At 35.1% G+C, this 25,729-nt stretch overlaps 1 protein-coding gene across 3 annotated transcripts in view; it reads right to left on the bottom strand.

Annotated features, from left to right (window-relative positions):
* The window catches only part of LOC100049240 (furin-1), a 60,946-nt gene that overhangs the window by 24,285 nt on the left and 10,932 nt on the right, over positions 1–25,729 (bottom strand). For all 3 annotated transcript variants that reach the window (XM_004067205.4, XM_004067206.4, XM_020714503.2), the window contains exons 3-6: positions 8,658–8,756; positions 3,364–3,459; positions 1,894–2,022; positions 1,691–1,767 (exon numbers count right to left, since the gene is read on the bottom strand). In XM_004067205.4, the coding sequence (XP_004067253.1) occupies positions 1,691–1,767; positions 1,894–2,022; positions 3,364–3,459; positions 8,658–8,756 (401 nt within the window). The remainder of the gene's footprint in view (positions 1–1,690; positions 1,768–1,893; positions 2,023–3,363; positions 3,460–8,657; positions 8,757–25,729) is intronic.

Below are 25,729 nucleotides of genomic sequence, written 5' to 3'. Positions count from 1 at the left end.
TCCTTTAATCATTTTAAAGACTTTAAATACAAAGCTATTTTTTTTAATTATTTTTTTTACTTTACAAAAGCTGGAAGGACGGCATTTGGTAAGTTTTAAATATTGAAAGTTTATCAAAATATTTGAATTGACGGCATTGTTTCTTTAGAGCACAAATTCGGTCCTGGCCACCATTGTGTCACCTCCATACAATTACAAAACAAACATTAATGAGTCTGGAGATTCTTCAATCAGATGCAATCTTTGTGAATGGAGTTGTTGTAAATTACAGGGGAAAAAAACAGTAAAACAAACAGTGAAATAGGTTAAATCCACAAAAAAAAAATCAACTTAATAAAAAAGGGAGTTTAAAGTTAATATAGTATAGTATAGTAACATTTTCACACGTCAGGTTGTATTAAATTGTTTCTTCCAATGTTGGATACACAATTAAACAAAACGGTAGGCAATTTTGGAAAAAAGACAATTTAAGACCTGTCACTTTAAATGTTAGACTTTTTAAAATCCTGCAGGAACCATGTGTAGAGTAGAAAAAAAAAGTATTTGCAGTCCCTGACTGCAAGTATGATGAACATAACAGACCTCATCTTTTCAACTTGAAGAATCGTCTGACTAAAAAATTCCTTGAGAATATTTCTAATGCTTGAGAAGGAACAGTGGTCTCTTGGAGACAGGAATAATGCATTCTGAATTCTGCTTCCCTGTTTTAAAATTTTGACACTGGTGTGGCTCTACCTTCAACTGGCAAAAGCTATTTTTAGCACGAATACATTAACAGAGTATTTACTGCTTTTCCTTCCAATGCATGCAAAGTTATGAAAATAGCAGTATGTTTAGGCCATCCTGTTTCTGTATGCACAAACAAGCTTCCATTATTGGTGGAAGAGTTTGTTTTCTGCATGACAAACGACAACTTTCTCTACCGATCATCCCTAATCAGGTTAGACCTCCTTTCATGTGACAGCAGCCCATAAGCAGCAGACTACAGTAAACAGGAAAGGGTAGTGAGGATGGAGGCAGGCTGTGAGGGTAAGAGAAGGTCAGCAAAATCCTTCCTGATCCAAGAGAGTTTCAGTTTCATCAATGCTGATCAACTTAATTCTATCCAGTTCTCTGGAAGACATTACAGTGCTGATGAAATGTACTTAATTCTGTAAGAAGATGGTGCAAGGGTAAAGCTGTTTTCCTCAATTAATAACTTAATCTCAGAGTAGATTTACTTGAACTAAAGAATTCCCTCAGTGGCACCTCTGAGTTTCTGAAAATCAAATCAAATCCAACAAATGTGATCTGACATGGACAAACTACGAGCAAAAAAGAATTAACATATTTTGGGGAAAATAAGAAGCTACATCCCTAAACTTTCTCTGTAGTGAATAAATCCTTTGAGGGTTTTTTTTGTTTAGCTCTCAGAAAGAAAATCTAAACAGATTGAAAACATACAATTGTTCCTTGGTGTGTTCACACTAAAACATTCATTCATCTTCTAAACCCGTTTTGTCCCTTTCGGGGTCACGGGGCTGCCGGAGCCTATCCCGGCATCTCGTGGGCGAAAGCAGGGGACATCCTGGACAGGTCGCCAGTCTGTCGCAGGGTCACATTAAAACAGTTTTTGGGAAAAAAATGAGAGGCAGCATCAGTGAATACTGGGTTGAGTGGATACGTGAGTGTTCTCTTAGTAAAGCTGTACCTGTTGTCATTGAGCTGTGTGTATCGAGGCTGAGGATCTGGATCACCATCATTCACGTCATAGCTAGCATCCGGGTCCTTTCAAGAGAGACAAAATTAATGTTAGATCTATGAAAGTGGTGGTAATTATTATCTGTAAAAACAATTGAGAAATATATTTTTAAATAAAATCAATTCTCAAGTACATTTAGTGGCAATACTCACATAGTTCTGCATCAAGTCAGGATGGTTTTTCTCGATTCCATCATCCAGAATGGACACCACCACACCTTTGCCTGTGTAGCCCTGCTGCCAAGCAGCCTTGGCATTCAAGTCCCGGTGGTTGCTGTTGGACTAAAGGAGAGGAAAGCAAATAAACTATGTTGAAGAAACGATTCATCAAAATCAAATGGATTTTTACTTAAAGAAATAATTTTTTAAAAAAATCATCAAATCTATGAACTGATTATTTTTTCAACATAATTTTGGGGAACAAAGAAAAAACAGCTTTGATTTAGTTTGATGGTTAAAAAAAAAAGTTCCATTTAGTTTCATTATCAGTTTATATCAATATCTTTATAGAGTTTATACCCAAAACTATTTTAAATTTAAATTTTTAAAAATAAATGGATGTTTAAAGTAAAAATAGCAATTTGTTCCACATTCTGATTAAAAAAACACAGTTTGTAGCAAAGAATACCTCTATTTTGTAAATGTTGGCATAAATCCTTTGCCTCATACACTATGTTGTTAACCATCAACTGAAGCAAATAGAAAAGGATGGAAAACAGTTTTAACTCTGTAAGCTTTAAGATAAGCTTTTTAAAGGTCATGGTTGCTTTCAAATGGTTAAAAGAACTTTTTTTCCATGTTAATTCAAATGTTGTGTTTCTCGTAAATAAGTGAGAGAGATTTCAGATTTCAGAACTTTGTTGGCTTTTATCTGAGTGTCTGCCTAAAACCCTACATTTAAAATGTGAAAACAACTCAAAATGCTGAGCTTATAAAGAAACATTGATTCGTCTAACCAACCATGGATTGTGAAAAAAAAATACTTTTTTCACAAAGAGTCATGGTATGTCCAGTCCCACATTTATAGCAGTTTTATAATATATGACAAACAATTTTTTTCCACATAACTAGTTTGACCCTAAAGTATTTATATCGCTGCCAAAAACAGGGTTTAAAACAAATTTCAATTTTTTTGGTTTTGAAACCCCTTAAACACAAATTTAATCTACTAAAATACAGCTATTTAGAGGGAACTCACAAGGCAAGTCTGTTTAGCATCTGCATGAGTGGCTTTCTGCCTGAAGCAACTTCACAGCTGAACAGTGAAAGAAGGATGGAGCTGAGCAAAAGCTCTCAGGAGCTGGAACTGCTACTTTCAATAGACCAACATATAACTTGCATTCCTTAAATTAAATGGGAAAATAAATCTAAGTAGAAAAATAGAGCTTTAAAATAAATGACCACTGTCTTGTGCTTTTTCGAAATGTTCATCCACTATGGAATTCTGAGTCATTTGTTTCCTTTTAAGAAATACTTTCCTTAATAAAGAAATACTAAGTGCACATCCCATCAGTGGCTACAAGCTCTTTAAACATTGAACCAATACTATAGTCTGTTCAACTTGGTAGAAATATCAAACCTAAGAAATTATTATAATTTCAGTAGTAAAGTGTAAATGCTTACAAGGTACCACTGGTCTTTGAACTTGGGATCTAAAGGTTCATTAAAGAGATCCCTTTTAATTCTTCGTTTGACAACCTGCTGCTCTGCCCAAGAAACCTGAAAAACAAGAGAAGAAACACATGAGAAAGGGAAGTATTGCACATAAGAGCATGTGGGAATCTGAGTAAACAAATGAACAACCAAAGAAATCAGTTTAAACATACATTTGCAGACCAAACCTCCAGATGGGAAGAGACACCATAAAATGAAGACTCAGACAAAATATTTGCTGTAAATTCTACTGACTAAAAGTGCAAAGCTTTAGTTGGATAGCTTCCTTTATTTAACCTGAGGAAACTTTTGTCCTAGTACAGCACTCCATGCTGTATATAGCCGACCTACTATTAGGAAAAAAAGAAAAAAACAATTCCTGTGATTGTGTTGTGCACTTATCACCAAACATCTCCACCTCAGTCTTTTATAGAGGAAACTGTTCCAAATAGTTTGCGGATTGTTGAATGCAACATTGCAAATGCTAGTCATATTAAAAAATTTATGGAATGGCAAAAAGCCCAGCTATTGGAAAATTATCAAAGAACTTTTATTTTAAATTTTATTAGGATTCCTTTAAGCATAGTGAATTAGGTCATTATATTCCATGATAAAGCCCCTTACCTCCCTTCTCTCCTTCCTAGTTTCTCTAACCATTCTAAGATGTGACAATGACCTTAATGTAAAATATACTCCAAGGAAAACTGAAGTCTTGACAGTTATCTATCAAATAATATGCTTTGTCAATGTGTAATTTATTTTGTACGATGAGCATACTCTGTTCATTTTAGCTTTACTGTTGTAAAATAATATAAAAAATAAATGCTGGAACATAAAACTTTTTTCATGCACTTGAGGCCGTTTTTGTCACAAAAAACTCCCCAATAGAAAAAAGATTTTATTTTTTAATTAAAAACCCTGACATGCCTAATCTTAGAATAAATCCTTGGGTTTTTTTTCCATGAGTGTCACCATGTCATTTAAATTAACAGAGATCCTAATTATCGACAGCCAACAACGTGAGATTGCAGCCACAAGGGGCAATGTGCACTCCACACTAATGAGATAAGCACAGGAACTGCAGAGCAGGTCAAGATAAAAATACAGTTTTTAATGGCATATTTAAAAACAGGAACCCCGTGTGGAACTTGATACAAAAGGTGCAATTTCAACACACTTAACTCAGCAGTGACATTCAGGACTGCATTTTACTAGACATAAATTTCACTTGCCTACTTTCCCAGAAGTCTATCCTAGTAAAGTGCCATTAGGTGCAATTTGAGGAAACGTTTGACTTAGGTTAAGCAACTCTCCTGTAGGTTATAAGGAGCAAAAGTTATTGCAGAAAGTATTTGTTAAAGAACTATTCTTGTAACTTCTTGCTTTCTGTACAATGAGGCACCTGACTCAAGAAGCTGCAAACAATAGGAAGAATCACTGAGGGAAGATGAAACAGTATGCCGGAAGGACAGATTCTCTGATTTGAAGGGCAACTAAATCCCAAATTTCCTTCCTCTCTCCTTCTTTCTTTCATTCCTTCCATTTCTGCAAATCATTAAAGACATGAGTGACAGAGTAAAGAAGCAATGGAGGTCATATTGGCTGCTAAACTGAAGCAATGCCAGCTCAGTATTCAAAATAAACTGGCAGGAAATGTCATAATGCAACAATTTCGCTTCAAAGGACTCAAAGTTTGTGATTTCAATCAGTCTAAGTGGAGGAGATGTTTTCATCAGATTCTTTCTGCCAAGATCAGCGCAACCCTGGGAGGTGTCACGGCAGCAGTTCCCACTTCAAACGAGAAGGCTGTCTGTTCTCACGGAACATGTGCAATTAGGGGAGCTAGGCAGTCAATAGAATTGACAAATTAAGCTACAGAACTTTTGCTGAGATAAACAAATAAGTACTCACCATTCCCTAAAGCTTTCGGTTTCTTCAAATACAACTGCGTGAAGTTTTAAATTTGGAGAAAACATTTAGCTGTTTTTCTTTTTTTTTTGTTAATTTGAAAAAATAGAAATCTATTGTTTAATTATTTCAGAGATGGAGGGAAAATATTTTTAATTCTGTCAATTTCAGAAACTTTTTTGTTATGTTTGACAAATGGAAAATTAATTTCACACAATCATAATACAATATAAAATTCTAAAAAAAAAAAAATTAAAAACTGCTGAGTGAAAACTGTTAGATGGTCTTTAAGAAAATAGAAATAACGTTTACTTTTACAAGAGCAAACACTCAGAAAAAAAACTGTGAAATGGATGTGGAGAGTTTTTCCAAAAACAGCTTTTTTACCATTTATAACAGTCAAAATGTTGAGGTCTGAAAGCACTAACCAACCAACTGATTTAAAACATCTGCTGATGGTTTCTGTGGGCCAAACAATCATAGAGACAGTGTGGACTTGACAGTTATCCTGAAGGCAGATATAGACATCCAGCATAAAGAAGGGAAAACAAGAAGTCATTCCTGAAGAAGCTGGTTGCTGGCAGACTGCTGGGTTCATGCACAATAATGAAAAGTTTATGAAAAAAGGATTTTTTTCGAGGATTTGCAGTCGACATTACGTGTTATCAGCTTAATCAAACTTTAAATTGAGCCAAATTCTTTAGTTTAGGAATGGTTTCTCTGCTTTGTACATCTGTTTTAAGAATTTAACACAGATCATAATAATATTTAGAGAAAGAGTAAAGCAGTTAGGTTAAAAAGGTTAAAGAAGATTAAAGACAAAAACCTGTCTAATATTTGCTTTTAAAACTTAAAAGAAAAAAAAAACTTGCCAGTGTTAGTTTTAGAAATACATAAAATCACATATACATTAAGTGTAATACATTTTAGGAATTGACTGAATTCTATATTTTTTTTCCAGATAAATAATCAAATATATTCATCTGGGGCATGACACAAAGTTTTTACTTTTTCCCAGACTGTCTTAATCCTTTCCTGTCATCCAATTTAGACTTCTATGATAAATCTCCATGCTGACAAAACAAGGAAGGATGTTGAAATGTTGCTCCTACAAAAGAAGTTTTGCTAAATAAAAAACACAAATTGTAGCAAATTTTAAGTTTCAAAGAAATGTAGAATTTATTTACTTTTTAAAAAGTTATTTCCTGTTAGCGTGCAGCTAGGCCATGATTAAAAAGAATTAGGACGTGCGTGCAATGTTGAGAAGATGTATGCAGCAGTTGGATTCTTTGTTGTTTTTTTTACACAATATAACTGTGCTAAGATTTGAATGTGCTTCGGTTGGCTAACTAACCATAAGCAACTCAACTTGTACGCTTTGCTTTCTACAGTCGTGTTTAACAGATAGCAAGAGTCAATCTATTAATAATTAAAACACCAAGTTCACACTGTTAAGGGAGGTTTTGTTTCAATGAACTGCTGTGCCCCTCATGATTTCACGGAATATCCTTTTCATCAAAGAAGCAGTAACCCCATTCAGCATACTTATTTTGACCAACTGCTTCTTTGTCTTCTAAAATATGAGGAAAGCATCGTCCCACTGGGACCAACTAAGCCTTAAATTCCTGCTTCAGCTTGTTAAATGTTTCAAGTGCTGCTATCTCGTTGCAGTGAATGGTTAAGTCCTGTGTTTCTACTGTGAAAACTTGCTATGTTGTTCCTTCATTGCAATTTAACAAGCATAAAGAAAAAACTAAAAAAGAATTATATGGCAACAAACACAAAAGAATAAAACAGCAAAAATAAAGAAAATCGTAAAGGCATATATTATAACAGAAGTCGAAACCAAACCAGAATGTTCTGCTGTCTGTCTATAAGATTTGGCGGTAGTCCAGATGCTTTTAAGAGTAATTAAGACAGCTTTCAAAGAGTTTATTTAGCATTTTGTTCAGACTTCATCTCAACCAGTTTAAGGGCTTTGGATATCCTCTCAAAAATCCATAATTTATCTCATTTAAGACTCAATCATATTTGTTTTCTTTATGAAGATTATTGTGGACAATAAAGCGGAAAAGCAAAATCTGCAAGTAAAAAAAAGAAAAGAAATTGAGCTACACTTTCCTGCAACGCACTTAAAATGAAATGGGAATGTTCTTCCAGAAATAAAGGGGAATGGATTTGTAAACTTGCTTTTAACATGTTAAGTCCAAACAACAGCATAAAACAAAAAAATGCACTGCTCAACTATTCTGACTCCCAATTTGACAGGAAGACATAGAACTAACAATGAATATTCCTTTAGGCAATGTAAGAAAAAAGAAAAAAAACAGGAAATGAAGTAGCAGTGTTGCAGGAAATCCCAGATAAGGAAATGAACCCTTTCTAATGCCTGCACAACAAACACTGTAAACTTTTGTTTTTTTCCAGTGGTTCTGAGGCAAGAGTTTATTCATACATAGTTTTCCCAAGATTGTATTACTTTCTGAGGGCATTAAAATAATAAAAAACATGCTTTTATTATTTTAAATTGGACATTATAAAGTCAATTCTCCTTTAACCTCATTTTGTTTGGGTTATTATTATGTGGTATCCTGCTTTCAAAGAAGCTAATTATTAGGATTCTTGCCTAAAATAATTTTTAGACCCTCCTTGTTTCAGCTCAGAAAGCAGAATTACCAACAATATGAACTCCTTTTAACAGCATATAAAGAAAAGAAAAATATATATTTTCTCAACATATGTTAAAAAACAAAACAAGCAAAAAAACAACTTTTTTTTCTAACTGCAGAGCTGGATCTTTACTTAAACATGAATATCACAAATCTGTCAAAAAAAATCTATCCTTCTCATGTTTATGAAATAAGACGCCCCAGAAAAACAAATTATTTTTGACAGAAAAAATGCAGATCGCTGAATTTGTCCATACTAATTTGTTTTCACCAAGGGCGAGGCTCACTGCTTTTCCTCCTGAATTTCTTATCGCATGATATAGATTACAAAGTCAAGGGTCAGTGGTAGAAATATACAGCTTCTGAGCAGTCTCCAGCCAGCAGAAGGAGCAACCTTTAAACGTAGAATGTGGTTACAACAAAAGAAAATGTGCCTTAAATTAATGTGATTAAAATTAAAACAGTTTTGAAATGCAATGCTTTCCTTTAATCATGTGCAATGAGAAACCTTTCAAATGAAATGCACAAGGTTCCCACCAACCTCCCACACAGTTTCACACAGCCCACTCAAAAAGAAAAAAGGAAGAAAGAAAAAAAACAAAGGGGAGCGGGGATGTCATGCAACAACAAACGAAACTGAAATATCACCTAAAGACACCTCAAAAACCCCTGAAATAATTTCCTTACCATGGGATCTCTTAGTAGACGAACTTTTGTCCCCCGGTGATCTGACAAGGATCTCTTTGCCACTGTGCGATGACGGAAATGGTAATAATCACTGAACACCTGCATAGAAGGAGAGATAAAGTCAGTTGTATTGTGTTTTTCAGTTTAGCCTCAATTTCATTTAATGCCATCTAAACACACCATGATGGATCTAGAGCTCTGTGACGAGATGATGAAAAAATAAATTGTATTACCACATTTACACAGACCAGAGACATAACAGGCATATAGCAGGTGGGGAACTGAATTTCAGTTATCATTGGTTGTCATTGGTTCACTTAAATTTCTGCACGTCTCGTGTATAAACTAAGCTAGGGATCTAAGCATATTTTTAAAAAAGCTCCACATTGAACTATAGAAGATTTTAGACAAACTCCTACACATGATCCACAGTGCTTTGATAAGTCAGTGAAGAAACATGTGATTACACTTTGTATTTCTTAGCTGTTAAAGGTTTTGACTTTTGCTACATTCATTTCAAAACTACAACTAACAGAAAATATGGTTTCAAAATTCAATCATTTCAGTAAAATGCCAATCACGTAAAAATATATTTCTTTTTCCAGTGTTTTCAATCCGTTCTGATTGCAACAGGGATGTTTCCCTGCCTAAAGACACTGAAGATAAGTAGACTGGCAGTAGACAAAAAGTAAATATTAGTACACATATGCAGTACTAAACAATGATTAGGTATCATTTCTAAATGCACATTGTGAAAAAGTTGATCAATGTGCCCTAAAACTGCTGAAGGTAGAAAACATAGACTTAGTCTAAAACAATATTCTGATAAGTAAGAAACACACACACAGGCACACTTGATTTACCTTAGAACCAGCTCAACTATAACAAATGTATGCACACGCACAACCAGAAACCTTGTAACAAGTCTGTTAATGTCCCGCCAAATGTGTGCCCTGTAGGTTAATCAACATCTACAATCAGCTACAATGCATGGGAGCTTGTCTTTTTGACAATTAAATCTCGAGGCCTTGTTGTTTTTGCCAGGTTTAACTGTTTTCCACTGGGGAAAAAAAGGCATTCTGACACACTTAGCTGGAAAAATGATGTGGAGACAGATCAAGTATTGTAAGTGGTCATTACTGATGTGATAAGCTGGGCAATGTTAGAACATAACAAAATGCCCCCTGACTGAATTGATACCATAGTGAATCATTAATCCATCAGCTTCATTAAAATGCACAGGGACAGACGGCAGAAAAATGGCTGCAGGCTGCCTTGTTTGCATGTTTGGTCCCTTACAGAGTGGCAAATTTACCTTGTGGGAAAGCGCCTTTCAAAAGGTCTGATATCTCAATTCCAGTGACTGCAGACTCTGTTTTGTTTTATTAAAAACCAAACATTCTGGAGACAGGCTGCAACTGTCTGATACTGCAATAAACCTGTAATGAACTCAGATCTAACTTTAAATTCCTTGCAGAATTGGCAGTATTTTGTATAAACAACCATGATGTAAAATATAGCTTTTTTTTTAATCACCAACATACATTTAACTACAGAAAGTTATTTAGAAAATTCTTAAAATAGTTTCTTATGAAACTGGAATTTTATTACTCATTTTGGAATATGTCACAGACAGATGCACTTATTATAGTAGCAGCTGGACATAAAAATAAGCTGATTTTAAATCATGGCACAGCTGCCTAAGCTGCAGCCATATACCTGAAAAAGTGTTTCCACATATGGTAAATCTTTTTGCCAATCTACGCTTACTTAGTACGCCCCCCTGTTGATTGATTTCCCCTTAATCGTTTGTCCTTTAGCACTCTATTTGTCTTTCCCAGCTTCATTTCAGACCAGCATCTAGGTTTACGTGTAACTTCTAAAAGAATTTAAGCTAAATAAACTTTTTTACTTTTTTACCTACCGTAATTACAAACGGGCCCAACTCAAATTGCAACACATATGGGTTTGCAACTGAATGAAATGGTAAACAGAATAAGGAATACACATTTACATGAGACGTAGCTCAATCCTTTTAGTGTTTAGAAGGCAAAATCAGTTAAAGTTTACCATTAGATTCCTCTCAAGAGAAAATACATTTAATTGTATCAACTTAAACAAGTCAATAAAACAATGCTAAATGCTGAACATAGGAAAAACCAAAGTCTTTGGGATTTACAATGACCTTGAATCCAAATGCACTTAAGAGTAACTCCTTAACTAAACTTTGAAGTAAAAAGGAAATAATTTAATCTGTCATAATAAACATTCTTAACTGTTGTTTTGCCAATTAGTAAGTAATCAAGTAAACAAGCTGATTTCATAAAAGCCCAAATTTTTTGCTTACAGAACTGAACTGCATCAACTGGAGCCATATATTGATTTAATGGGCAAGATAGTTTATAATGGAGGCAAAATATTGTATAATAAATGAGGGTGAGAGGTGCCAGAGTCTTACAATAACTCTGTGATTATGTCTTCCATATTTATGACATTTATGTTTTATTTATAATGCTGTACTATAAGAAAGTCATCTGATATTTTAACATTTATTTTGACAATCTAACATTTAAAACAACTCTGACCTCTAACAAGCAGTCTTTGTATTTTGCAAATGAACAGCGCTTTTGTAAATTGCTGACCACTCTGAACACCTTTACAATACGAGTTACATTCAATGCAGTCACAGAGTGCAGAGCTGTTCTCTGGCATATACACTCACACACCAGTGAACATACGGGGTCAGCTTGGGGTTGAGCATCTTGCCCAAGGACAGTCATCCCATGAAAACTAGAAACAGGATTTTTTTTCATCGATCGTCCTGCTTCATTGCTCTTCTTGCTTGTGCTTTAGTTCCTGGGGTATGTATATATTGTTAATGAAACACCACAGAAGAGGCATGCTCCACCAAACACATACTTTCATACCATACTACTACTCTACTAAACTCTGTGAATTTATAATATATAAAAAAAGAAGAAGAAAAGAGACCAGCAAATATACTTAATTTAGCATTTATATTGATTCTTAAAGTTAACAAGGCTCATAAACACCTTTCTAAGAATTATTATTAAACGGCAACAATGAAATTCCAAGTCCACTCATCCAACCAAGCCTGAGTGATTAAACACATCCAAGCCAGCGGTGAAAAAAATATACGTTTTCCATGGCGTAACCCAACTCAAAGTCAACCTGATTAAGTTTCAATTTCTGTCTCCAGTCGTTTTCTTTAACAAGTTCAGGTTTATGTCCTCACACTCAGGCCTGCTTACCTGCAGCCTTGCTCACTTTACCCAAACACCTTAACAGAGATTTAAATCTTTATAGACCCAAAAAGCACAATAATTACATTATCTGAATTAAAAACTATGTTTAATTCAAAACCAGAAATAGCAACAATCATTTAGCTGATTTTTATCTCCATTTTAATAATACATTAACAAACAATTATATATTTTCATTTAATCTCAAGGAACGGTAGAATAATCTGATGCAAAATAAAACATAATCAATATATAGCTCTTAATTTTCCATAAATTATTAACATTTGGGCTAGGTATGGAGGATACAGTACCAAAAGAAATCTCAGGGGTTGTGAAGCTTTAAAAGTAATTATGTAAAGGCAATACAAAATAATTTTGTAAAATAGTCCTGGAAAAGAACATGCATAGAAAAAAATACATACTGTAGTCTTATTTCCAACAAATTGGATTTTTTCCACTTCTTTTCTTCCTCATTGACTCACAAAACGCCATCCAGTCTGCACAATGAAAGCCAGCAAAGGTGACTGCTAGTGGGACAAAAGTTAATAAGATTGAAATCTACTAACCAATTCCAACAGCCTCTTTAAAACTCAAGGCAAAGATAGAGCACTCTGCAGAAAGAAACACCAAATGGGTTTCTCCTGTTCCACAGAGAGACCACTAGGGTCAATTCCAAAAAATTGCCCTAATTTCATTTCTTGCCAAAATTAGATTTCAACATTTACCTCACTGTCCACTCTATTCACAAAGGACAAGACATTTTTGTCTCATCGCTCAGCACACTACCTCAGGTATAGTCTCCATCTACACTTCAACTTAATGGACTGTCAGTAGGATGTCCCAAAAGGGCACAGTGGCACTACTTTGACAGTGACTTCAAAGAACACACAAAGAGAATCTTTAGCTTCCATTTTTTTCTTCCAATGACCTTTAAATAACACACATGCACACACTTTTCTATTAATCTAGCAGTATCTGGAAGAGTCTATGCCATAAGAGTATATACTGGTGATTTTCTCAAAAAAAAAGGTAGTTAAAAAAAACAGCTGTACTGTATTTTTGTTTTATAAGTAAAACAAAGTGCCACAAAGATAAAATACCTACAAACATTGTCACTAACATGGTAAAGAAAAGGAAACAAATGGTTTACGTTATCGAGTACAATACAATGAATCATCAAATCATAAAACTTTCCCTGTACCAAATCTTTTGAGTGTTTTTGTGGTTCACCTTTATGAATCAGTTGAGCAAAAGACAGAACTGTCAAATGAACTCAGATTTAAACTTATGACAGAACTCCTGCTTCTAGTCTCCAATCCATTCACATTCTGTAAAGTATGGCAGTGAACCCAACCACATAAAAGTAAATGTTCCACTAAAGCTTACACCCACGGAAGCTGCTGTAAGCATTTGAAAAGACAAAGTGACTCTTTCCACTGCTGCTATTGATTTGCATGTTTTTCAGCCCTTCTTTTTTTACAGTTGCCCATCCTGTCAATGCTTTGGGATTGGACAGCAAGCATTTTCATTATGACTCTTACTTTCATAGACCTTTTGAATCACACACATGGATTAAAGTGTTGGTCTTCTTTTATCTAAAGAAGAACCCACAACAGTCAGTAATGAACTGGACTGTCAAAAGTAAAAATCCAGTTTTTAATTGTTACAGAAAATTGTCTCCACTGACATTAATTACCTACAACTTACTTTAACAGAAGACGAGGTTTCTGAATATACTTAAAAATTACAAACACTTTTGGATGCTCTTGCCCTTTTAAAAACTACATATTTCACCCATTCCTCTCCAAGGTACACTCCTTATATGCATCACCCTAAACCCTTTCACCCATTCTTCTTAATGGTCCACTTCTCATCTTTGTCTCCTTAAAACTAAACATCGTCCCCTAGAGGGTCTCTATCGGAGAACTGGCAGTGATGCTCATAAATACATGCATTTGAATTACACCATTTTCTACAAGGAAGCAATTTCCATTTCTACATCAGCTTACCTTCTAACTCTGTTTGGATCTAGTATGGTCAACAACTGTGTCATTTTTCAGCCGCTGTCGGATAATTTCAGCCCCTGGACACAATTCCGACATGCTTGTACTTGACAGAATTCTGTACAAATATAAGTCTTTCTTTAATACAAAAGTGGAAAACATTCATCAACAATTTAATGTCAGCATCTATGCAGTCTGTTTTTTCAAGATGCTCTTACTTCGGTGCAGGTAAAATGCAAACACTGTTAAAGTAGTATAGTAAATTGTTATTTGTACTCTCTGCCCACACATGCGCTAAGGAAATTAGATTGTGAACTTACTGGTAACTTGCATTTGACACCAGTGACTTGATCAATAAACTCTAAAGAGAACAACAATTACACTAAGGGATTGCACTCCTTTAGTTAAGAGCATTTCAAAAGGTAAATTTAACATACATGAGAAAAACTGAAAATGGTAATTCATTAATTTCAGTGAATTCCAAACTGTAGATACTGTTCACAAAATAGATTATTCAGAAAGTTAAATGTACCCTATCTAAGCTGCTGTGATTATCATACTGATGAGCTGCTTAGCCTAATTTACTATGCAATTTAGCACGTTATTGCATTCACTCCTGATAAATGCTTTGGTAAACAACATTAAAGGTTTTCAATATTTTGGAATGTAGCCAAAAAATTATTACTTTTCTTCTCTTTAAAGTGGTACTTAATGTATTGATAAGTTTCAGTTCAGTGACTCACAGGATGGCCTGATGGGGGGAAAAATTGGCTGTTCCCATAGTTTGTGTTACAGAAAATCAAATTACCATCAGTTTTCTAGTGGTTTGGTTTAATAGATATTTCAATCACCTTCTACAAAGGTAAGGATTGAGAAGTGATGCCCGAAGCTCCTCTTGGAAGAGGTTTATGACACATAATTTAAAGATTAGAGGAAAACAAAGTTTCATGGTTATTGTTTTACTTAAATATAACACATTTAAAATGTCAGCTCATCCGCAGTTTATAAATACAACCAGACTCATCTTAGACTATCAGGTTAAAATTAGTGTCATCATTGTCCTGTGAATGAATTGCAATCCAAAAAGTGATGAGTAAAAGGAAAAAGGCATGGACCATTTCTAAAAGTTTAAAATATTTATCTGATCAAAGAAGTAAAAGGACTTCCTGTAAGTCAAAGGAATCATTTCCCCAATAAATCTGTTAGATTTTACTGGAAATTGTGCAACACCCTGATGTTATGTATGTGACAACTGATGTCTGCCTGATTAGATATTTTTGGAGAAACTATTTTCAATTCAAAAGGAAATTAATGATTAAAGTCAGTTTTATTGGTTTCAATTTTTTTAATTCATGCTGTAGGTGACCCACACTTGAGATCTCTTAAAAGTTGAGATCTATGTTTTCTGACTGACCAGAATTCACTTCGTCTGTAAACAAACTTGAGGCAAAAGACTGTGGTGTGGATCAAACATACCAGTGTTAAAGAACAGCTTTTTTGCACACTAAGTTTGCATTTATTTTTAGGAGCAGATTTTTGCCCCCATCAATACAATATCACCCAATCCTGTCCTAAAAACTCTGACGGGCAGTTTTATAAGGAGGGTCTCAACTGAATGAGAATGTGTAACAGTTCTCGATCAGAAAAAGCTGGTCTAACCTCTGAGTAGATGGAGAGCTTTTTCTCTGAATTTACACAAACGTTCAATATTTATAGTACCATATATCAAAAGACAGCAAAAGGTTTATAATTCACTTTAAGTATTATCAAGAATCAGCAAATATTCTCTTTGTAACAAAAGTAAATATATTATTAATATTATAATGTGTTTATAACCATTTAAAAGCATATCAAACTAAGTAAAAGTAATCTACCTGTACTTCCAAGTATGTTGTTCACAACAAAAGTAAACATTAAATAACAAAACATGTTTAACTCTGTAGTCTAAATTATATCAATCAAATTTATAATTTCTGACAGCCAGTCTGGTTTACATCTGTACTTTTTTTTCTTTAAAAGTAAACAAAACAATTGGAGATGTTCTTGCAGCTCTTACTCTCAGACTGTTATTCTGTAAGTAATGCTTATACTGTTACCTTAAAAAAAAGCCAACTTTTTATTTGGCTGCTCTGGGCTCGCCATTTCTGCAGTTTCTTCCACGCGTGTGACATTTGTGTGCATGATAAGGCCAAGTGCCCTGCCTTGTGTGTAGACAACATTAGCTCTGAATTGCCACAACAAGACATACCACTGCCTTAGCATGTCATAAAGCTAAGGATAACCTGGCCAGAGTTGTCAGCACCTTCCAGTGGTGTGTTTGCTTGGCAAAATTTAGTACATTAATTCATAGTAACTCGTATCCTTGGAAGACCAAGGATAAGCTGGAGGGTCTCTCAGCTGGCCTGGGAAAACCTTGGGGGTTTCCTCAGTGGAATTGGGAACATTTTTGTGGTGAGGGAGGTCTGCCCATCTCTGCTTGGACACCAGCTCTCTCGACCTGGCTCAGAAAGAGCAGTAGAAGATGGGTGGATTTCAATTAGTACTGTTTTGGAAGTTTCCCGCAATCTCCTTTGAGTGAGCAAATCGTTGAAAGAAAGCCTTCAAGTGAAATCTTTTAGAAAGTGCTGTGAGATGAAACCAAACAAACAAAACAAACAAAAGGTACAATAACAAAATAGAAAAATGGAGCGTCATCAGCAGAAATACCTGACAACGTATAACTTTAAGTCAACCAAGTTTTCTATGATGGTGTGTTAAGAGGATTAATCCTGGCATTAACTTTATCATGGTACCAATTTCTATTGTGGATTCTTAAACTAGCACAGTATGATTAAAATAACAAATATTATTAAAAAAAATAAGAAAACATGTGAAATTGAGATCAGTATCAACAGATCAACTCATTTGTTGATCGTGAATCCACACTAAATTACAAAAAGTACAGTACTCCTTTCTGGATTTTAAACGATTCTGTTTAAACAATAAGAATGGAAGACACAGTATGTGATGGAGTAAAGGCAGCTTTTGCAATTCTTTGCCAGGGAAGTGTAACAGCATAACAGATTCCACACACATAGCCACTGCAGGAAACACAGCAGGCTATGTTGCAGTTGCCAGACTCATCTGTAAACATATAATTATTCTAACCATTTGCTCTATGTTGGCTCAAACTATTTATCCTGATAAAGGCAAAAAGAAGCCACCACCTATGTTTTCTGCCTACCCTACCATTAAATGTCAAAGACAGTAAAATATTTCTGAAATTACAAAAAAATAGAATCGTAAACAGAAGTAAATTCCAAGCTTAAGAATTCCTACAAGTATTAAACTAGCAGTGGTCTAAAAGTCCACAAATGAAGGACAAAGACTGTTCTTCCAATGATGAAATATATTTTTCCTTAGTAACAACGAAATGCCTTTTTTGTTATCCAATACCATGTCCTTTTGCAATGATGACTTCATTAGTTGTCATAATGGTCCTGGTTCATTGGGCAGCTCCCTAAAGATATAAGTCATGTAGGGGGCCACATTTCTTGTGATCACAGAAAGACTTTAAATAACTTGTAACAAGCAGGTTTCACCATTCTTATTCCAGAGCTTCTTTCAATAGTTCAAAGACATTCATCTTCATTTCATCTTGTTATAGGTTTGTTGCAGTTAAAACTAGCATGGTTTGCTTGTGTGCAACTCTATTCTGCTTGGGATGAAACGTAATTATCATTTCTTGTATTCACTGTTCTTTTGAACATCTATATTCGTGAAAACTTAACTACTCAGTATTGTTGTAATGCGTACAAATGTATTTTGGCCTTTTCATTCAGAATCCACAGCTTAATGCAGTTCAGTTTAAGGGTTGAGGAAAAATGTTTCATTGGACTGAGTTGGTTTCCTTAAAGTCCCGAGGTTTAAAATATTTATAGAACTCCAAAATATTTTCACTTACTATATGTTATTATATTCAATAAAACGTTTATTGAATATCGATATCTTTTTCTAAGCAAACTACCGGTACTTGAAACGAAAAAGCTGCCTCTACTCTGGAAGAATTAAAAAGGGTTAAGATAATAATAATTGAATAATCAACCTTAAGTGTAAGATAAAAACAGTAAACTGCTTGGACTGTAATATTTTTCAACATGGCATGATTTGATTGTCATTTTTGAGATAACAGTTCAGTATAAATAGATTGCAATGGATTTGACTTATTAAGAGATAGCACTAATTGCTTGAAACAAATTAGAATTTAGGTAAACAACTCCTGCATGTATGTATGCCCAATTCAAACCCAAACGGTCCATACTTCACAAGTCCTCAACTGAGCTTTGCTCTGAAGCACAAGATAAGATTGCTCCTCCTTTAATTGGAATGTTGATTAACATCATTCTTTTAAAGTATCACATGATGCAGCAAGACTCAAACATATTCAGGTCATGGACATTCATATCCAACATTACTAAAAAATTCTGTTGTGAACATTTGAAAGAGTACTGTGGTTCATTACAGTCAGAGATTCTGAATTGACCAACTATGTCAATGGGGACCTGGTCACAACAGTGAGACATCATTAACTGGAAACAGAAATTCTACAACTTTTCAGAATTGTGGCAGCTTTTAATTCAAACTCTTTCATGTGAATTAACAGTTTAGTGCTTAATATGAGCATAAGACGGGGCAAAAAGGGTAATAGTTTTATTCGTTTCGAAAAGGATATTGGCAAAAGTGTTCAAATTTGTAAAACTGGTACACAGGAGCTTAAACTCCAGTGGTTACATTTCTTCTCAACCCTAACTTTTCAAACCGTAACTTTTCAACCCTCAACGCAATCAGATGAAAGTGGCTTTGTCCCAGTATCTAATACTTTATGCGCCTATCAGGGAAAAGCCGCTTTGAATTGACGTGAATTTCCGGTTCCGGCTAATGATGTCAGGGTGCCAGGTCCTTTTGACTGTGTCTGGCAGCCACAACTGTTTCCTGTGAGTTGAGCAAGTTTTGCTTATCGGCTGTTCCAATAACAGGAAAAGCTTCAAATACCATTAGGTTTTACATCGTTACATTAATCCCTCTGCTTTTTTATGTATAATTACACATTGGGTGATTTTTTTAAACCTCTTGATGTTGAATCTACAAGTTCATTACACAGAGAATTGGTGTATCATTCATTTTAGGAAGATCTTACCCTCCATCCGTCTTCCCATTTGTGATTGATAATAAATGAAATGGAATCATCAAAGTCTGGTATTAATGTGAGGCGGGCAAAAAAAGAAAAGAACAAACAATCCTAAAAAAAAAAAAGCAGATGAGTCAACTTTACAACTGACTGGACTTAATGAAAGACTTAAAGCTGTGCTGTATATGTATCCATGTTAATAGAAGAGTTTTAATAGTAATTATTATAGGTCTGTAGCTGTGGGAAGTGGAGTAAACGGTGAACCCACTTGTTAAGGAAAACTCCCCAAGAGCCCAGTTCAGCACAAGACTCTGCTAAATGCAATGCACCGTAATTGTAGCCCTCCTGGTTTACATTGTGCACTGGTGAGATGGGCGATGGTAGCAGTAAGGAAGCTTGGAAAATGGAGTTTCACCACACAAACCAAAGTGAATAAGAACTAAATTAGCCTGGACCACTGCCCTGAAAATGACAGTGAGCCACTAAAGCTCAGCAGCTGTAGCCTCACCACAGTATCCTGTCCAAAAATATTGGTTGATTTCCCTGAACTGAAACAGCCTTCACAGGAACAGATCCAAACATGAGGATACTTATACTCACAAAACAACCTCTCAGTATTTCCTCTGCAGTTAGTTTCCTGCACACTGCAGTAGAGACAACCGCTCTTTATGTCAATGTATTGGAGTTGAAGTGCAAATGTAAATTAGCTGAGTAAAAGGAACCTCTTCAAACAGCAACCAACGTCCAAGTGACTACACTTATGTTTACCTTTCAGTAAACATGGTAATGGAGGCAAATTTCCAAGCTGAATATGCAAAAATGTGAACGTACACTATTTCCTTTTCATATGGAGATTAAAAGAAGAATTATGCAGTTTAATTAGCCATCAAACCTTTACAAATTACAGCCCTTTTGACACATTGTTTGCATCAAATTTACCAGGAAAGAGCACCATAAGATAATGTTCTAGAAAATCTTTTATTTTGCTCTACTTTTCCCCTTTGATTCTGCAACTCAGAGGGACACTGAAGGGTTTGTCTAGACTTTATATTCTTAGAAACTCAAGAACAAAATTTAGAAGTAACTAGTGCACTTCAACTCTGCTTGTGTACAAGTCTCTCCATGGCCACGCACCAAAGTACATCTCTGACATGTTAGTGCCATATGAACCATCTCGTACTCTGAGGACCTCAGGGACCGGCCTCCTGTTGATTCCCAGAGTCAGAACTACAAAAGGGGAATCAGCGTTTCAATATTCTGCAGCTAAACTCTGGAACAGCCTCCCTGAAGTCGTAAGACAGGCCTCTTCTGTGTTCATGTTCAAATCTAGACTTAAAACATTTCTGTTTAGCCGTGTATATGACTGAAAGGTCCTATCTGCACTTTTCTTTCCTTTCCTTCCTTTATTTTTAAATCAATTTTCAATTTTTTTCTTTTCCTTCAAAGTAAATTTTACGTTGATTATTTCTATGATGTATTGTGATTTTAATGCATTTTTCTGTTTTGTGAAGCACCTTGAATTACTTTGTGTACGAATTGTGCTATACAAATAAACTTGCCTTGCCTTCAACTGCAGGATTTACTTTAAGGCAATTATTAAAAAAATTTTTTTTAAATCTATTACCTAGTTTTAATGCCAAATATAGATAATTCTGCTTAAAAAATAAAATTTCTTTTGCTCTAAATAATACAAAACAATAACACATTTTTACTTTTATTCCCAGCAGCTAAGACCCAGATATGCACATAAAAGTTATTTCCAATCCAGCCAACGAGCCGCAGTCTAACGTGATTTAAACGACACAAACTTATGAAATTCATTTATATACACACACAAACACACACACAATCATCTCATTTTGTCTGAACGGCTACCGTCAGCAAAACCATCACAGACAATAAAAAAAGATAGCAAGCATCCAGGGATTCAATTTCACAAACATCTGATATAAGAGAGAGACTGAAGAGGGCTTTAACTCACTCATGCAAAGCTTACACCAGTAATCAAATATTCATGAACACTTGAACACCCACAAAAACAAATTGTGCTTTACTCAGATGTGATAAATTTGACTTCCTTTGCGCACCATGGATAGGTGACCTAGAAAAAATGAAAGGTGTTTTGGAGCTTGTCTCACTTCATTCCTCAGATTTAAAGCAACTTCTAAAGTAGATCCAAGACAATCGTCTGACCATGTTAAAACAAAGAAGTAGAACTGAAACCTTACTGACGTTTTCTTTTCGAAGCAGATCCAAACTGATCTTAGCAGCATTTCTCCAAAGTTGGCAGAACATTTAAGTCTTCCTGGAAACACTCCAGAAAAAAAAACACACACAAGTGCTTACATGCAGTACAATATAGTGTAAGAGGAGCCGTCTTTGAAAGATTCAAAATTGTGAAAAACAAGTTTAGAGGGCAAAAGAACAAACGCATCTCAGCGAATTTCTAGACAAACAGAACAGGTGTTTCTTAAAAAAATCAAATGTACTGAGAAAAATAAAAGTGTGCATTTCAAACTATGAAGGAGGCTTAAATCTCTACTTCCCACAGTTTTCTGGAGCAACATTAACCCATCAATGAAATTAACACCTGACCTGAAATCTAAATCCAGCATATCTTGTGACTGGAGACTGGCCAAAACACTTCAAACTGTTGCAACTTTGCTGGAGTCTAGTTGCAAAGAACAAAAACACAAGCAAACCTGTTGCTATAAAGCTCCACCCAAAAGCGGAGTCTCTTTCCACATTGTGGTCTCATTATAACAGGCTTTTTAACATTGCAAGCTTATCAGATGTTTGCCTTTAGCTTTTAAATTGCATCACAGATGACTGAACCAACCTCCTAGGTCAGCCTGTATGTGAATGCCAAAACTATAAAGAGAGAGGTTGGGTTGTTTTCTGCATTGTTTGTGAAATGCAGCCTGACCTTGTCAGGAGCTCCATGACATGAGATATCAGCCAAAACCAATTACATCTACGAATAGATCAGTTACCCCTTCCATAGTCTTGTACAACAGGCTTACTTGAGCTGCCAGAACCCTACTTTAATTTTATTGGGCTGTGTACTGGAAAATTGTGAGAATCTGATGCTGTGTTTTTTGGTTAACCCTTTGTGCATCTTGCAGAAAGTTTTCCAAGCCTCCTGTTTTTAGCAGTAAATATGATCACACCAGGGACATGTTCTAAATTTACAGTCTTATCTTGGAGCCCCAGAGGCAAAAATGTGTTCATGCTTTTTATATATATATATTTACAGCTCCATAAAGAGTCTTCCCTTTCACCAGAATGGTAGATTCATTTCCAAAGTATTTATTTTCTTCACAGATTTACCTTTTAAAGGATAAAATGTGTAGGTTTTCTTTTCTAAAAAGTCCCATACTTTAGCAAGGTGCTTTATGTTTTAAAGCTGCTAGGAATTCATTTTTTTATCTTAAAGTAATGCTCTTTAGAGTCTTTTTTTTTTAGTACCGTCGTTTTAGCCATTTCTATCAGGGCATTCCTTAAATACCTCCTTTCCCAGTGTGTTTGCACATATCCCCACACAAAAATACTCATACTTAAAAAGGTACAGAGGCTCCTGTCCAAGAATTTTCATGTCCCTGGTGCACATCTGGCTCTTGTTAAAGCCCCTCTCTGACCTACGTCTGGTGGTGTTCCATCCCAGCCCCCACTGCTGCACTGTGGGAGAGCAGAATAATGACCAAGTGCTGCTGAGTCTTTGTTGCTGCAGTTTTCATGCTCCCTGATAATGTGGACAGTCTGCTTTTTTTGGCTCTTTATCACCATTTTGTGATTTTTCTTTTCATCTGGTCACAGTGTGAGTATACAGGATAGCATGTGCATTATATGCCTTCACAAACAATTATTGTGAAGTTTTGATTCCTGAAAATAAAAAAACACAGGTGGTCTGGTATGCCACACCACTGTGCATAACAAGTTGGGTAGTGTAAAGTTTGACGGAAATCTATAGAAAATATATATTTTCATCAAAATTTAAAAACTGCAGTCAAATAAAGCTATCAAATTTAAATATAAACAAACTTCTATGGTAAGAAAGTAAATATAAAACAAAAAAAACATCAACATTTTCTGATTACAATAGTTGTTTAAAACAAGTTACATTTTTGAGCTACAAGCATGATACAATTGCTCTAAATAGAAACTATGCCCTTTTTTTTATTTAGTTTTAATTCTATTAAGCGCCAAGTTGGCTTTTTTTTTTTTCTTACCTGCATAACATCCGATTTTTTTCCAGTACGTATACTGTGTCACTTCAGTAATTGGGGACAGCGGAGAAAACAACCAGCAGTTCACACATTCAATCAAATGTACAGTCACAGTCCAGTTGTGTCAGGAAGAGCAGCTCAGGCCAGTCTGTGTGTAAACCATGCAGGTTTGTTTAGCTTAAGGAAACATCAGTTGACTGTTTAATATTTCTGAATTCTATTAATATAACTTGGCGTTCCATCCAATTATTAAAGTTGTGCGAGGAACCCTGAGCTTTTGCTGGAGGACAAACCCCAAGTGTTAAAGGTCACAGAACACCTTTAAAAGCAAAAAGCTCTTGTAAATATTAAATAATACAAATACCTGCTACAAGGTCACAATCATTAGCGTGCAGCAACCATTATCTGTTACTTAAAAAAACTAAAAAGTGTTCAGAAGTGAGATTGTAATAAACAAAGCTTCTTATATAAAAAAAACTTGTTCTCCACGCACTGCTTTTTTTAAATGTACAGCTTGAAGAGGTTACTGACCTGCAACAATCCCTGCCTCATTTCCCAACAAGCTGGTGCAGGAATGCTCAACTTCAGGGCAAATGTTACAAAGTCTAAACACTGCAGAAAATATTTTCACATTTGAAAAAATAAATAAAAAAATCATAATAATAAAGAAAAAAAATGAATGCTCTGAGGAGTCAAAGGAGTATGTGCTCACATGACAGAAATTTTGTTTTATTTGAATTTGTGAATCAATTATCCAGAAATGTTCCTCATGGTTACAGTTCATAATTTAAGTTCAGGTATGCACATTAAAAAGAGGATAAGTCTGTCTCTGCAGTTTATTCCCTTTCAAAGAGAAGCAGCTACACTGAAATGAAGTTAGATCTGGGACTGTTGGGGGAGAAAAATAGATTCTGAAGCAGTAAATAACAAAAAAAAAGTCCCTTTGTTGACAAGAACACAACAGCCTTCAAGAGAGGGAGGCCCATGAGAGAACCAGCATCCCTATAATAAAAATGTATACTGGTATCTACAAATAAAAGCACTTCTTTAACAGGATTCATTACCAACCTCTTCAGGACACACTATATCAAACACGCAATGTTGCACACTCCATTGGACTCGTAAGCTTCTGTTGACTGAAATAGGACAGAACCACAGTAAACAAAGTGGCATGTTAAAGATTAATGAGAATATAGCACAGACAAACCAGCTTGCACAACGTGCTTAAGCTTGATAAAATATTTAGAGGTGGCAATCTATACAGTACCGTACGTTTGGTAGAATCAAGATTCCTAGACAGGCTTCGTAATGCTTGAAAATATCTGATGTCCCTCACCTTGCGAAAATTCTAGTATACAACGTCACGAAGAAAACATGAACGGTTTTGTTTGTGTTTTACACCAATGGCCAGCTAAGTAGATGTTCACATCTAAATACACTTTAAATGGTTAGGATCGAAATGGTTAACAATACCCCTTTTACTTTGCAGCAACGTGGAAGAAAAATTCAAATGTTCCTAGTTAAAAACCTTCCTCGTTGCAAGTATAAAACCATTTCCTGGAATAATTGGTGAAAGGCTGTTTCCCTTTTTCATGTGCTTTCTATCCTTATATCTGCATTTGTTGGGAGGACCACAGGAGCCGCTTCTGGAAAAACCATGTTTAAATACTGTAATGCAAGAATTTTTAAGTTTGCCAACATACATGTAAATTTCACAAGTTTGATAAAGTATTTTTACGAATTTAAAATAAAATTTTTCTTTTAATGATCTTGCATTTTCCTTTGTAATTTCTAGTGTCGATGAATGATATATTCAACAACAATAAACAAACAATTTGACTCATTTATACAATTTGGTAGTCAACTGATTGCAGCTTTCAAGGTTTTGCAATTGTCAAAATTCACATGAGTTCAGGCAATGCTGAATTCGCAACAAAATGAGGACATTTCTCTGGAACTTCTGTTTTTCAGGCAGACCACCCTACAGCACAACGAGTGTCAGCCCAAGTTCCTATCAACTCAGATTATATGCCTTTTAGTTTTGCACAAAGACTGCTTGTTCAGACGTCTATTTCTGGTGCTGGGTCTCAGTTTGGCCAACAGAGCTATATTGTGGGCTCCCCCTACCACAGCTCCCCAGTAAGAAGAAACTGTATGTTCAGGACTCTCTATGTTAAGACTCTATGTCTTCCAATAATCCAAGATCAATGTAAATAAATACAACTTTCAGAGAAACTGCATAGATTTTAGGACATCTAGAAAAATAAGATGTGTTAAAGATATGAATACAAAAACCTCTTAAAATAAAAAAAATTAAAAAACATCTAATGTTTAATGTCAAAATAAAAATTCAAGGATACCCAGGTTATAAAAGATTGTCTGTGGCATCAGAGTACGCTTGTATAGAAACAAA

The sequence above is a fragment of the Oryzias latipes genome, chromosome 3 (genome assembly GCF_002234675.1).
Source record: "Oryzias latipes chromosome 3, ASM223467v1".
NCBI lineage: Eukaryota > Metazoa > Chordata > Actinopteri > Beloniformes > Adrianichthyidae > Oryzias > Oryzias latipes.
This window is presented reverse-complemented; position numbering and strand designations above follow the sequence as displayed.